At 45.0% G+C, this 14,748-nt stretch overlaps 1 protein-coding gene across 1 annotated transcript in view; it reads left to right on the forward strand.

Annotated features, from left to right (window-relative positions):
• LOC147979187 (uncharacterized) overlaps nucleotides 1-4,421 on the forward strand; it is a 64,452-nt gene extending 60,031 nt beyond the window's left edge. Inside the window, exons 3-7 of the mRNA XM_087515074.1 lie at nucleotides 2,535-2,656; nucleotides 2,742-2,945; nucleotides 3,018-3,095; nucleotides 3,595-3,699; nucleotides 4,329-4,421. Of these exons, the coding sequence (XP_087371200.1) occupies nucleotides 2,535-2,656; nucleotides 2,742-2,945; nucleotides 3,018-3,095; nucleotides 3,595-3,699; nucleotides 4,329-4,421 (602 nt within the window). The remainder of the gene's footprint in view (nucleotides 1-2,534; nucleotides 2,657-2,741; nucleotides 2,946-3,017; nucleotides 3,096-3,594; nucleotides 3,700-4,328) is intronic.
• The last annotated feature ends 10,327 nt before the right edge of the window (nucleotides 4,422-14,748 follow it).

The raw sequence follows: 14,748 nt of genomic DNA on the forward strand, positions 1-14,748 counted from the left end.
GTTCCCTATATTTGCACTAGTGGCGAACTTTGATGCCCAGTGAATGTAATCTGTGCAATCGCCTTAATAGCCTAGCATTAGTTTCGGGCTTATTTATTTCCTAGTCTTCTTTTTCCCTGGTTTGCTAGTGGTCGCAACAATCATGGGCCATATAAGGACCGTGGTAACCTTGACCCTACTATAGGCCGTAGGATCTACGGGCCGTCGGATAAATGGGCCTCCAATGGGCCATTGAATCGGTGGGCCTCAGGCCGTCGGATAAATGGGTCCACATGGGTCGTAAACAGGCGTAATTGGTATCGGGCCAACACTGTAACGGGCCGTTAACATGCTGGAAGACAGCAAAGGCATAATTCTGTCACAAGCATAATTGGTCGTCAGTGGGCCAGAATATAGGACGGGCTGGAAACGGCGCAACGGGTTAACATGCAACAAACAGGCCAATTTTGTCCATGGGACGAATTTGGCCCATTAGGGAAACAGGCCAGTAACGGGCCAGAAGTAATCGAGGGCCGGAAAGGAGCCCAAGAACGTATGGGTCGTCAATAGGCCGAAAGCTAACACGGGCTGGAAACGGCCCATGTGAATCATGGGCCGTTAATGGGTACAAAGAAATTTACTATACATTATGGGCTAGAGTCACAGTGGGCCACTAAAGAGCCTAAAGATACGAAAGGCCTCATATGGGCCGAAAGACGTCATGGGCCATACATGGGCCGAAAGTGAAACGGGCTGTGTTATATTCGACGGCCCACATGACGCTGTTGGGACGATTTCGGGAAGGCCCTAATGGGTCGTGAGTTACCGGGCCGTAAAATGGGCTATTTATGAACAAACCTTTGACATGCTTTTCATGAGCCGGCCCGCTAACTTTTGACCAAGTCAAACGGGCCGCCCTTTGTAAAATGGGCCAGTGGTGGGCCATCGCACATGTCGACATATCATAGGCACCTATCTGACCCAATGATGAGCTGACACATGTTTCCTTTGGCCAATGAGAATTTTACACATGGAAATTCGCCATTGGTCTGGGCTATTAATGGGTTATCGAATCCAAAATCGGACCCGATAGCTTAACGGCGACCCATTATGGTGGATGCCACGTGTCGGTTACCCTTGACGAAAGCACTTCCATGATGCGTTATTTATCGTCATGGAAGTGAACACTTCCGTGATGATAATTTTGGTATTGTCATAAAACACTTCTACGACAGCACAGGTATGACTATCTTAATTCTATCATAAAATCGTCATGGATGTACATGCATGACAGAAAATGTGACCTACTGTGACAAACATGTATCATCATGGAAGTGTATTTTTTTGTAGTGTGGCATGTACATGATCGATAGGCTTTTAATTAGTAGCGGTAATACAACACTGTATTTTCTAGCCAGTTCCATTTTCCCAATTTATATATGCTGGTTATGGTGTACCCCTTTTATGTACATTGCGGTCTGCCTAGTTGCTCTGTGCTCTTGTTATCATGGTTTAGCAATAAACTTTCTATACAGTATATTATGAACCTATCATATGCTAACTATCCTTACTTCTGGAGCTCCCAACAGGGAGCCTATTTTTTGTGTACTTGTGCCAGATTATATCTACACACATCATATTACAGCACACATGGGCTCTCTCATCAGAATCCAGTGATAGCACACACGTGCTTATAGAGAGCCCCTATTATATTATAATATCCTCTACATTACAAAGATAATCCCACTACTATTTATGTTTTCATGCTTCTCAGATATTGTACATAATCACAATGAATATGAGAATGCGTGCATCAGAAGAATATTATGGAAGACTGCAATGACTAACAAACTTGGCACCAAGGCATTGAGTTCCATTCTGGATGCAATGAAACTCATATGCCCCCACCTGCAGATTCTTGTTCAGAATATGATCCTAATGACTATTCTTGACCTCGAGGAGCTGAGGGCAGATGGCACGTCATGTTCACCCATCAAGGTGCATGTTCTAATTTGGCAAGGTTTTATTGATTGCGCGTATCTTGCATAAGGTGTCTTGCATTTCTTCTACTTTGTTGCACCGCCATCTGCTTAGTTTACTCATCACATATGTCAAGATTCCATGCCCATCCATTATCAATACATATTCCATCTGGCATCATACCATGTTTTCCCACTCAAATATTGTTCTTGTGCATCAGACATCAAAAAGGAAGAGGGTGATTGCCGAACCTAAAGGAGCGCCAGCAAAGTCCTTGAAAAATGTGGTGGTGCCGGAGAAATCAAATAGCACCCCACTTATATTGGCTCTACAACTAGTGACACAAAACGTAGGACCGACTCCAACAGACTGTACCCATACTTCAATGGCCACACCACTAGCCCAACCACACAGGACCTGCACTCCAGTAAAAGGTATGTTGATTTCAGTTTCCATAGCACCAGTCGTACCATAGAAAAATCCCACTCCAGCAAAAAGTACAGCAAGTCCACCGGCCGAAGACCTATCCCAACTGCAGAGATGGCCAATTTCTGCCCATTCGAACCTCATTCCAGTTATTTCAAGTTTAAAAGACAATGCTTTCAATGTTGTTATGAACTACGTGCATATATTCCCATCATGGGAATATTATAGTGCAGACAAACACCATTTTCACATCTTCCTATCCCACTTATGTGTAAGTGCTATTATTCATGGTGATTATTTTCCTGTTTTCTACTGATCGAACACATCAATGATTTACAGTACATTGTTGTAAGTAGACGAGGGTTGATCTGGATAGTCATGACAAGCAAATCTTGCTTGCGCTTTTCAAGAAAGCATTGCAGCAGTATCAGTGTTACCTGAGGAAAACACACTTTGATGGCAAGTATATAAACGAATTTCCGGTGAAGTCTCCTATTCTAAATTTAGAAGACATTGAATGGGAAAACCTTGTTATGCATTGGTCTCGTTCCCAGGATGAGGTACTGTCTATGATATCACATGACAACCTGAACTTGTACTTTTCCGATATGCCTTACGGATCTCTTTTGCAGGAAATCTGCTCGAAGAAGAATTCCGGTTTGAAAAGGACGACAAGATATCGCAAATGTGTTGCCCGCTGCTCTGCTCTTGTTAGTACTTGTTGTCCTGTGTCACTATAGTTGCATTCATACCTGGTTCATTATGTGACAGCAGTATGCATGATAGCTTGCTTATCAATTATTCGCTCCAAATTATCAGATCTGTGTTAATGGTTACATTAATGTAGAATATACCCAATGCCAATGAAAAACTTTAGCTCTGCATTGTTCTTGTAAGTGCCTGCGATCCTTTATCAGTGTACTTATATTGACAGTTAGTTATTCATGTACCATCACTATGCATCTTATTTTCCTTTGCCCTCCATTTTCTACACATCAGATCTATATTTACTCTTACCATAAGGTTGGATAAAACCAATGGTACTGAAGAAGTTTAGCTCTGCATTGCTTTTGGCTATACATTTTGCCTGTATCGTTGTACTTACATTTATAGATACTTGTTTATGTAGCATTACTCTTCATCTTATCTTAAATATTCTCCATTTTTTATTATATTATCACATCTATATTTACTCTTAACAAAATGTAGAATAAAGGCAATGGTTATGAAGAATATTATGTGGTAAACCTCTTGAATTGCCCCCCCCCCATCAGCATGAACAAGGGCTTTATAGAGCCGATCTTCATCACTAATGTAAGTTTGTCCTTCTCAAGCCTTCAAACTTTATTGTGTATATTTGGTTAGGCATGACTGCAACAGCTGTTTATTTTTGGTGTTTGCATCAAATTGCATGTTTAAAGTTTATTATGAAGTTCATAAACAAAATTTTGTCCTTCTCAATTTAAGTTTTCAATTGTACAACCAAGTTCATTCTTCATACCATGTAAATTAAACTATACAGAGCAAGTGATCTTCTTTTTCACTACATGTATGCTTCTGTTCTTGATCCGTAATCCAGTGGTGTGGTGAAACTACCCACTACAGCACAATGTCATATTTTGCAATGTCTTAACTATGAACAATGTCATATTATTCTACTATTATGTAAACTGTCTCTTTACTTGCCAACCCAAATGGGATAAATTGATAGCACACTAACCATTGATGCTTATGAGTTCTTGATATGTAAGCTAGTGGTGTCTGAAGCTACCAACTCCTTCACAATGTCATTTCATGTCATGTCTTAACCTGAACAATACCATATTGTGTCAATGCTATTTCAAACTGCGTCTCTTTATTCGCCAATAAGAAATGTGATGAATTGTCAGCACTGATACTTATATGTGCAAAACCTGTCATCTGTCTGCTTGTTTCTCTTTCAGAATGAGGAGGATATAAGCGTCAAACAAGCGCAGTCTCATCAGCTTGCTCAGCTGCTTGCGCTGCAGCTCCCGAGCAGGGCTAACCTTTCTTGAACTCTATTGAAGTGATGTTGGTTCTGTATATTATTTTGTCGGCGTGTTTATTTGCACTGGTGACGATCTTTGATGCCCAGTGTATGTAATCTGCTGTCTGCTTGTGCTTTATTTTCACTGGTGGCGAACTTGTTGGAAATATGCCCTAGAGATAATAATAAAATGGTTATTATTCTATTTCCTTGTTCATGATAATTGTCTATTATTCATGCTATAATTGTGTTATCCGAAAATCGTAATACATGTGTGAATACATAGACCACAACACGTCCCTAGTGAGCCTCTAGTTGACTAGCTCGTTGATCAAAAGATAGTCATGGTTTCTTGACTATGGACATTAGATGTCATTGATAACGGGATCACATCATTAGGAGAATGATGTGATGGACAAGACCCAATCCTAAGCATAGCTCAAAGATCGTGTAGTTCGTTTGCTAGAGCTTTTCCGAATGTCAAGTATCATTTCCTTAGACCATGAGATTGTGCAACTCCCGGATACCGTAGGAGTGCTTTGGGTGTGCCAAACATCACAACGTAACTGGGTGACTATAAAGGTGCACTACGGGTATCTCCTAAAGTGTCTGTTGGGTTGGCACGAATCGAGACTGGGATTTGTCACTCCGTATGACGGAGAGGTATCTCTGGGCCCACTCGGTAATGCATCATCATAATGAGCTCAATGTGACCAAGTGGTTGATCATGGGATCATGCATTATGGTACGAGTAAAGTGACTTGCCGGTAACGAGATTGAACGAGGTATTGGGATACCGACGATCGAGTCTCGGGCGAGTAACGTACCGATTGACAAAGGGAATTGTATACGGGATTGATTGAATCCTCGACATCGTGGTTCACCCGATGAGATCATCGAGGAGCATGTGGGAGCCAACATGGGTATCCAGATCCCGCTGTTGGTTATTGACCGGAGAGTCGTCTCGGTCATGTCTGCGTGTCTCACGAACCCATAGGGTCTACACACTTAAGGTTCGGTGACGCTATGGTTGTTGAGATATTAGTATGCAGTAACCCGAAAGTTGTTCAGAGTCCCGGATGAGATCCCAGACGTCACGAAGAGTTCCCGAATGGTCCGGAGGTGAAGAATTGTATATAGGAAGTCCAGTTTCGACCACCGGGAAAGTTTCGGGGGTCACCGGTATTGTACCGGGACCACCGGAAGGGTCCCGGGGGTCCACCGGGTGGGGCCACCTATCCCGGAGGGCCCCATGGGCTGAAGTGGGAGGGGAACCAGCCCCTGATGGGCTGGTGCGCCCCCCTTGGGCCTCTCCCTGTGCCTAGGGTTGGAAACCCTAGGGATGGGGGCGCCCCACTTGGCTTGGGGGGCAAGCCACCCCCCTTGGCCACCGCCCCCCCCCATCTAGATGGGATCTAGAGGGCCCCCCCCAGACCCCTATAAAAAGAGGGGGGAGGGAGGGCTGTGCACCCTAGCCCCTGGCGCCTCCCTCTCCCTCCCGTGACACCTCTCCCTCTCGTTGAGCTTGGCGAAGCCCTGCCGAGACCACCGTTGCTTCCACCACCACGCCGTCGTGCTGCTGGATCTCCATCAACCTCTCCTTCCCCCTTGCTGGATCAAGAAGGAGGAGACGTCTTCCCAACCGTACGTGTGTTGAACGCGGAGGTGTCGTTCGTTCGGCGCTCGGTCATCGGTGATTTGGATCACGACGAGTACGACTCCATCAACCCCGTTCTCTTGAACGCTTCCGCTCGTGATCTACAAGGGTATGTAGATGCACTCCCCTTTCCCTCGTTGCTAGATAACTCCATAGATTGATCTTGGTGATGCGTAGAATTTTTTTAAAATTCTGCTACGTTCCCCAACAGTGGTATCAGAGCTAGGTCTATGTGTAGTTTCTATGCATGAGTAGAACACAAAGCAGTTGTGGGCGTCGATATTGTCAATTTACTTGCCGTTACTAGTCTTATCTTGATTCGTCGGCATCGTGGGATGAAGCGGTCCGGACCGACCTTACACGTACGCTTACGTGAGACTGGTTCCACCGACTGACATGCACTAGTTGCATAAGGTGGCTAGCGGGTGTCTGTCTCTCCCACTTTAGTCGGATCGGATTCGATGAAAAGGGTCCTTATGAAGGGTAAATAGAAATTGGCATATCACGTTGTGGTTTTGGCGTAGGTAAGAAACGTTCTTGCTAAGAAACCTATAGCAGCCACGTAAAAAACTTGCAACAACAATTAGAGAACGTCTAACTTGTTTTTGCAGCATGTGTCGTGTGATGTGATATGGCCAAAAGGATGTGATGAATGATATATGTGATGTATGAGATTGATCATGTTCTTGTAATAGGAATCACGACTTTCATGTCGATGAGTATGACAACCGGCAGGAGCCATAGGAGTTGTCTTAATTTATTTATGACCTGTGTGTCAACATAAACATCATGTAATTACTTTACTTTATTGCTAAACGTTAGACATAGTAGTAGTAGAAGTAATAGATGACGAGACAACTTCATGAAGACACAATGATGGGGATCATGATGATGGAGATCATGGTGTCGTGCCGATGACGATGATCATGGCGCCCCGAAGATGGAGATCAAAAGGAGCAAATGATATTGGCCATATAATGTCACTATTTGATTGCATGTGATGTTTATCATGTTTTTACATCTTATTTGCTTAGAACGATGGTAGCTTAAATAAGATGATCCCTCACATAATTTCAAGAAAGTGTTCCCCCTAACTGTGCACCATTATGAAGGTTCGTTGTTTTGAAGCACCATGTGATGATCGGGTGTGATAGATTCTAACGTTCGAATACAACGGGTGTAAGCCATATTTACACACGCAATACACTTAGGTTGACTTGACGAGCCTAGCATGTACAGACATGGCCTCGGAACACGGAAGACCGAAAGGTCGAGCATGAGTCGTATAGAAGATACAATCAACATGAAGATGTTCACCGATGTTGACTAGTCCGTCTCACGTGATGATCGGACACGGCCTAGTTGAATCGGATCATGTTTCACTTAGATGACTAAGGGGATGTCTATCTGAGTGGGAGTTCATTGAATAATTTGATTAGATGAACTTAATTATCATGAACTTAGTCTAAAATCTTTACAATGTGTCTTGTAGATCAAATGGCCCATGCTAATGTTGCCCTCAACTTCAATGCATTCCTAGAGAAAACCAAGCTGAAAGATGATGGCAGCAACTATACGGACTGGGTCCGAAACCTGAGGATCATCCTCATAGCTGCCAAGAAAGATTATGTCCTAGAAGCATCGCTAGGTGACGCACCCATCCCAGAGAACAAAGACGTTATGAACGCTTGGCAGTCACGTGCTGATGATTACTCCCTCGTTCAGTGCAGCATGCTTTACAGCTTAGAACCGGGGCTCCAAAAGCGTTTTGAGCAACACGGAGCATATGAGATGTTCGAAGAGCTGAAAATGGTTTTCCAAGCTCATGCCCGGGTCGAGAGATATGAAGTCTCCGACAAGTTCTTTAGTTGTAAGATGGAGGAAAATAGTTCTGTCAGTGAGCACATACTCAAAATGTCTGGGTTGCACAATCGCTTGACTCAGCTAGGAGTTAATCTCCCGGATGACGCGGTCATTGACAGAATCCTTCAGTCGCTTCCACCGAGCTACAAGAGCTTTGTGATGAACTTCGATATGTAGGGGATGGAAAAGACCATTCCTGAGGTATATTCAATGCTGAAATCAGCGGAGGTGGAGATCAAAAAGGAACATCAAGTGTTGATGGTGAATAAAACCACTAAGTTTAAGAAAGGCAAGGTTAAGAAGAACTTCAAGAAGGACGGCAAGGGGGTTGCCGCGCCTGGTAAGCAAGCTGCCGGGAAGAAGCCAAAGAATGGACCCAAGCCCGAGACTGAGTGTTTTTATTGCAAGGGAAGTGGTCACTGGAAGCGGAACTGCCCCAAATACTTAGCAGACAAGAAGGCCGGCAACACTAAAGGTATATGTGATATACATGTAATTGATGTGAACCTTACCAGTACTCGTAGTAGCTCATGGGTATTTGATACCGGTGCGGTTGCTCACATTTGTAACTCAAAGCAGGAGCTGTGGAATAAGCGGAGACTGGCGAAGGACGAGGTGACGATGCGCGTCGAGAATGGTTCCAAGGTCGATGTGATTGCCGTCGGCACGCTACCTCTACATTTACCTATGGGATTAGTTTTAAACCTCAATAATTGTTATTTAGTGCCAGCTTTGAGCATGAACATTGTATCAGGATCTCGTTTAATTTGAGATGGCTACTCATTTAAATCCGAGAATAATGGTTGTTCTATTTATATGAGAGATATGTTTTATGGTCATGCCCCACTGGTGAATGGTTTATTCTTAATGAATCTCGAGCGTAATGTTACACATATTCATAGTGTGAATACCAAAAGATGTAAGGTTGATAATGATAGTCCCACATACTTGTGGCACTGCCGCCTTGGTCACATAGGTGTCAAACGCATGAAGAAGCTCCATGCAGATGGACTTTTGGAGTCTCTTGATTACGAATCATTTGACACGTGCGAACCATGCCTCATGGGTAAAATGACCAAGACTCTGTTCTCAGGAACAATGGAGCGAGCAACCAACTTATTGGAAATCATACATATTGATGTGTGCGGTCCAATGAGTGTTGAGGCTCGCGGTGGCTATCGTTATGTTCTCACCCTCACTGATGACTTGAGTAGATATGGGTATGTCTACTTAATGAAACACAAGTTTGAGACCTTTGAAAAGTTCAAGGAATTTTAGAGTGAGGTTGAGAATCAACGTGACAGGAAAATCAAGTTCTTGCGATCAGATCGTGGGGAAGAATACTTGAGTCACGAATTTGGCACGCACTTAAGGAAATGTGGAATAGTTTCACAACTCACGCCGCCTGGAACACCTCAGCGTAATGGTGTGTCTGAACGTCGTAATCACACTCTATTGGATATGGTGCGATCTATGATGTCTCTTACCGATCTACTATTGTCATTTTGGGGCTATGCTTTAGAGACTGCCGCATTCACTTTAAATAGGGCTCCGTCAAAATCCGTTGAGACGACACCGTATGAATTATGGTTTGGGAAGAAACCTAAGCTGTCGTTTCTAAAAGTTTGGGGATGTGATGCTTATGTCAAGAAACTTCAACCTGAAAAGTTCGAACCCAAATCGGAAAAATGCGTCTTCATAGGATACCCTAAAGAAACTATTGGGTATACCTTCTACCTTAGATCCGAAGGCAAGATCTTTGTTTCCAAGAATGGATCCTTTCTAGAGAAAGAATTTCTCTCGAAAGAAGTAAGTGGGAGGAAAGTAGAACTTGATGAAGTATTACCTCTTGAACCGGAAAGTGGCGCAACTCAGGAAAATGTTCCTGAGGTGCATGCACCGACTAGAGAGGAAGTTAATGATGATGATCATGAAACTTCAGATCAAGTTGCTACTGAACTTCGTAGGTCCACAAGGACACGTTCCGCACCAGAGTGGTACGACAACCCTGTCCTGGAAATCATGTTGTTAGACAATGGTGAACCTTTGAACTATGAAGAAGCGATGGCGGGCCCAGATTCTGACAAATGGCTGGAAGCCATGAAATCCGAGATAGGGTCCATGTATGAAAACGAAGTATGGACTTTGACTGACTTGCCCAATGATCGGCGAGCCATAGAAAATAAATGGATCTTTAAGAAGAAGACATACGCGGATGGTAATGTGACCATCTATAAAGATCGGCTTGTCACTAAGGGTTATCGACAAGTTCAAGGGGTAGACTACGATGAGACTTTCTCACCCGTAGCGAAGCTGAAGTCCGTCTGAATCATGTTAGCAATCACCGCATTCTATGATTATGAGATATGGCAAATGGACGTCAAAACGGCATTCCTTAATGGTTTCCTTAAGGAAGAATTGTATATGATGCAGCCGGAAGGTTTTGTCGATCCTAAGAATGCTGACAAGGTGTGCAACAACGCTCGATATATGGGCTGGTGCAAGCATCTCGGAGTTGGAACATTCGTTTTGATGAGATGATCAAAGCGTTTGGGTTTACGCAGACTTATGGAGAAGCCTGCATTTACAAGAAAGTGAGTGGGAGCTCTGTAGCAGTTCTCGTATTGTATGTGGATGACATACTATTGATGGGAAATGATATAGAATTCTTGGAAAGCATAAAGGCCTACTTGAACAAGTGTTTTTCAATGAAGGATCTTGGAGAAGCTACTTACATATTAGGCATCAAGATCTATAGAGATAGATCGAGACGCCTCATTGGTCTTTCACAGAGTACGTACCTTGACAAGATATTGAAGAAGTTCAATATGGATCAGTCAAAGAAGGGGTTCTTTCCTGTGTTGCAAGGTACGAGATTGAGCACGGCTCAATGCCCGACCACGGCGGAAGATAGAGAAAAGATGAGTGTCGTCCCCTATGCCTCGGCCATAGGGTCTATCATGTATGCTATGCTGTGTACCAGACCTGATGTAAACCTTGCCGTAAGTTTGGTAGGAAGGTACCAAAGTAATCCTGGCATGGAACACTAGACAGCGGTCAAGAATATCCTGAAGTACCTGAAGAGGACTAAGGATATGTTTCTTGTTTATGGAGGTGACGAAGAGCTCGTCGTAAAGGGTTACGTCGATGCTAGCTTCGACACAGATCTGGATGACTCTAAGTCACAAACCGGATACGTGTATATTTTGAATGGTGGGGCAGTAAGCTGGTGCAGTTGCAAGCAAAGCGTTGTGGCGGGATCTACATGTGAAGCGGAGTACATGGCAGCCTCGGAGGCAGCACAAGAAGCAATCTGGGTGAAGGAGTTCATTACCGACCTAGGAGTCATTCCCAATGCGTCGGGCCCGATGACTCTCTTCTGTGACAACACTGGAGCTATTGCCCTTGCCAAGGAGCTCAGGTTTCACAGGAAGACCAGGCATATCAAGTGACGCTTCAACTCCATTTGTGGAAGTGTTCAAAATGGAGACATAGATATTTGTAAAGTACATACAGACCTGAATGTAGCAGATCCGTTGACTAAACCTCTCCCTAGAGCAAAACATGATCAACACCAGAACTCTATGGGTGTTCGATTCATCACAATATAACTAGATTATTGACTCTAGTGCAAGTGGGAGACTATTGGAAATATGCCCTAGAGGCAATAATAAAATGGTTATTATTATATTTCCTTGTTCATGATAATTGTCTATTGTTCATGCCATAATTGTGCTATCCGGAAATCGTAATACATGTGTGAATACATAGACCACAACACGTCCCTAGTGAGCCTCTAGTTTACTAGCTCGTTGATCAAAAGATAGTCATGGTTTCCTGACTATGGACATTAGATATCATTGATAACGGGATCACATCATTAGGAGAATGATGTGATGGACAAGACCCAATCCTAAGCATAGCTCAAAGATCATGTAGTTCGTTTGCTAGAGCTTTTCCGAATGTCAAGTATCATTTCCTTAGACCATGAGATTGTGCAACTCCCGGATACCGTAGGAGTGCTTTGGGTGTGCCAAACGTCACAACGTAACTGGGTGACTATAAAGGTGCACTACGGGTATCTCCGAAAGTGTCTGTTGGGTTGGCACGAATCGAGACTGGGATTTGTCACTCCATATGACAGAGAGGTATCTCTGGGCCCACTCGGTAATGCATCACCATAATGAGCTCAATGTAACCAAGTGGTTGATCACAGGATCATGCATTACGGTATGAGTAAAGTGACTTGCCGGTAACGAGATTGAACGAGGTATTGGGATACCGACGATCGAGTCTCGGGCGAGTAACGTACCGATTGACAAAGGGAATTGTATACGGGATTGATTGAATCCTCGACATCGTGGTTCACCCGATGAGATCATCGAGGAGCATGTGGGAGCCAACATGGGTATCCAGATCCCGCTATTGGTTATTGACCGGAGAGTCATCTCGGTCATGTCTGCGTGTCTCTCGAACCCGTAGGGTCTACACACTTAAGGTTCGGTGATGCTAGGGTTGTTGAGATATTAGTATGCGGTAACCCGAAAGTTGTTCCGAGTCCCGGATGAGTCCCAGACGTCACGAGGAGTTCCCGAATGGTCCGGAGGTGAAGAATTGTATATAGGAAGTCCAGTTTCGGCCACCGGGAAAGTTTCGGGGGTCACCGGTATTGTACCGGGACCACCGGAAGGGTCCCGGGGGTCCACTGGGTGGGGCCACCTATCCCGGAGGGCCCCATGGGCTGAAGTGGGAGGGAAACCAGCCCCTGATGGGCTGGTGCACCCCCCTTGGGCCTCCCCCTGCGCCTAGGGTTGGAAACCCTAGGGGTGGGGGCGCCCCACTTGGCTTGGGGGGCAAGCCACCCCCTTGCCCCCCCATCTAGATGGGATCTAGAGGGGTCGGGGCCCCTCGTAGACCCCTATATAAAGAGGGGGAGGGAGGGCTGCGCACCCTAGCCCCTGGCGCCTCCCTCTTCCTCCCGTGACACCTCTCCCTCTCGCTGAGCTTGGCAAAGCCCTACCGAGACCACCGTTGCTTCCACCACCACGCCGTTGTGCTGCTGGATCTCCATCAACCTCTCCTTCCTCCTTGCTGGATCAAGGAGGAGACGTCTGCCCAACCGTACGTGTGTTGAACGCGGAGGTGCCGTCCGTTCGGCGCTCGGTCTTCGGTGATTTGGATCACGACGAGTACGACTCCATAAACCCCGTTCTCTTGAACGCTTCCGCTCGCGATCTACAAGGGTATGTAGATGCACTCCCCTTTCCCTCGTTGCTAGATAACTCCATAGATTGATCTTGGTGATGCGTAGAAAAAAATTTAAATTCTGCTACGTTCCCCAACAGAACTTTGATGCCTAGTGGATGTAATATGTCGTAATTTCTTTATTGTATAGTCTAGGTTTTTTTCTTATTCACGATGCTGTAGTTATTTTACTATATATATATCATGTCTTCGCTCTATGAAAAGTAAACGGGCCAAACCGTAAAATTATTGTACATAATCGGGTCGGCATGCAAATCACTATATATGGGCTGCATCATGGGCCCAGTCATCTTGGTTCGTTAACATGTCGTCTCATATTTGATCCGACTAGTGTGTGCAAAATCTTGTGGGCCTTTAGCTGGGCCGGCCCATTATGGTCTGCAAAATCTTGTGGGCCTTTAGCTGGGCTGGCCCATTTAATCTTTATGGACTACTTTTGGGCTGGTCCATGTGTCAACATATCATAGGCGCATCTCGCCCATTGGATGAGTGACATCTGTGCCAACGCGGAGCAGACACGTGGTTCCGTCTGGCTGATAGCGGGTTATCGGATCCAAAATCAGACCCGATAGCTTAAGACGAGCCGTTACGGTGGATGTCACGTGTCGGTTACCCTTGACGAAAGCACTTCCATGACGCGGCATTTATCATCATGGAAGTGGACACTTCCGTGATGATAGTGTTGGTATTGTCACAGAACACTTCTATGCCAGCACAGGTATCACTATCTTGATTCTGTCGTAAAATCATCATAGATGTACATGCATGACAGAAAACATGACCTACTGTGACAAACACGTATCATCACGGAAGTGTATTTTTTGTATTGAAACCCTACATCCTGCTCTTGTTTATATTGATGGAGCTGTAGAAAATACAGAGTTGATCTACCCCGAGATCGTAAGAGGTGTTCTAACTCTAGGGCTAGGTGAATGAGATTGCGCTGAAGTCCCCCCTACGGGCTAAATCATTTTGCTTATATACACGCCAGGCAGGGCATCTAGTGTTATAAGGTCGGTATATAGCCATGGAGGCGGCAGGAGAAGTTTTGGAGTATACGGCAAGTCTTCGGTAGATGTAATCTTGATCACGCCTTCGGCGTGCGGCTCAAGGAGTCCGTCTTGAGATGAATGAGGGTCCACCATCCCAGTCCGAGGAGCATGGGCCGACTAGGTTAGTACCCCCTAGTTCAGGACACCGTCATTCGACATCGATAAAAAGTTCATCCTCGACCTGGAGCGCGCCGACGGACGGGTCGTCGCTACACCGATCGTCTCCTTCGCTTCTTCTACAACGAGATCAATGCCTCTGCGGACAACACCAGGCTGCCAGGTGGTGGCTGTCAAGCTTGATGTCGCTGCCGGCGGGTCGGCCTTGTCGGTGGCTTGATCAACAATGCAAGACTTCGAAGTACTCATTTTGCATGCTCTCGTTCAATAGTCTTTTATAGTCCTGATTTTTTTTAGTTGGAGCTGAAAGCAACTTGGTCGTCATTCTTCCACGCGTGAGCTAGTAGTGTTTCTGGTTGGAAAATAAAACATAGAGTACTTTTTAGGAAGTGTTGGACAAG

The sequence above is a fragment of the Triticum urartu genome, chromosome 3A (assembly GCF_056163025.1).
Source record: "Triticum urartu cultivar PI428250 chromosome 3A, HENAU_Tu73, whole genome shotgun sequence".
Lineage (NCBI taxonomy): Eukaryota > Viridiplantae > Streptophyta > Magnoliopsida > Poales > Poaceae > Triticum > Triticum urartu.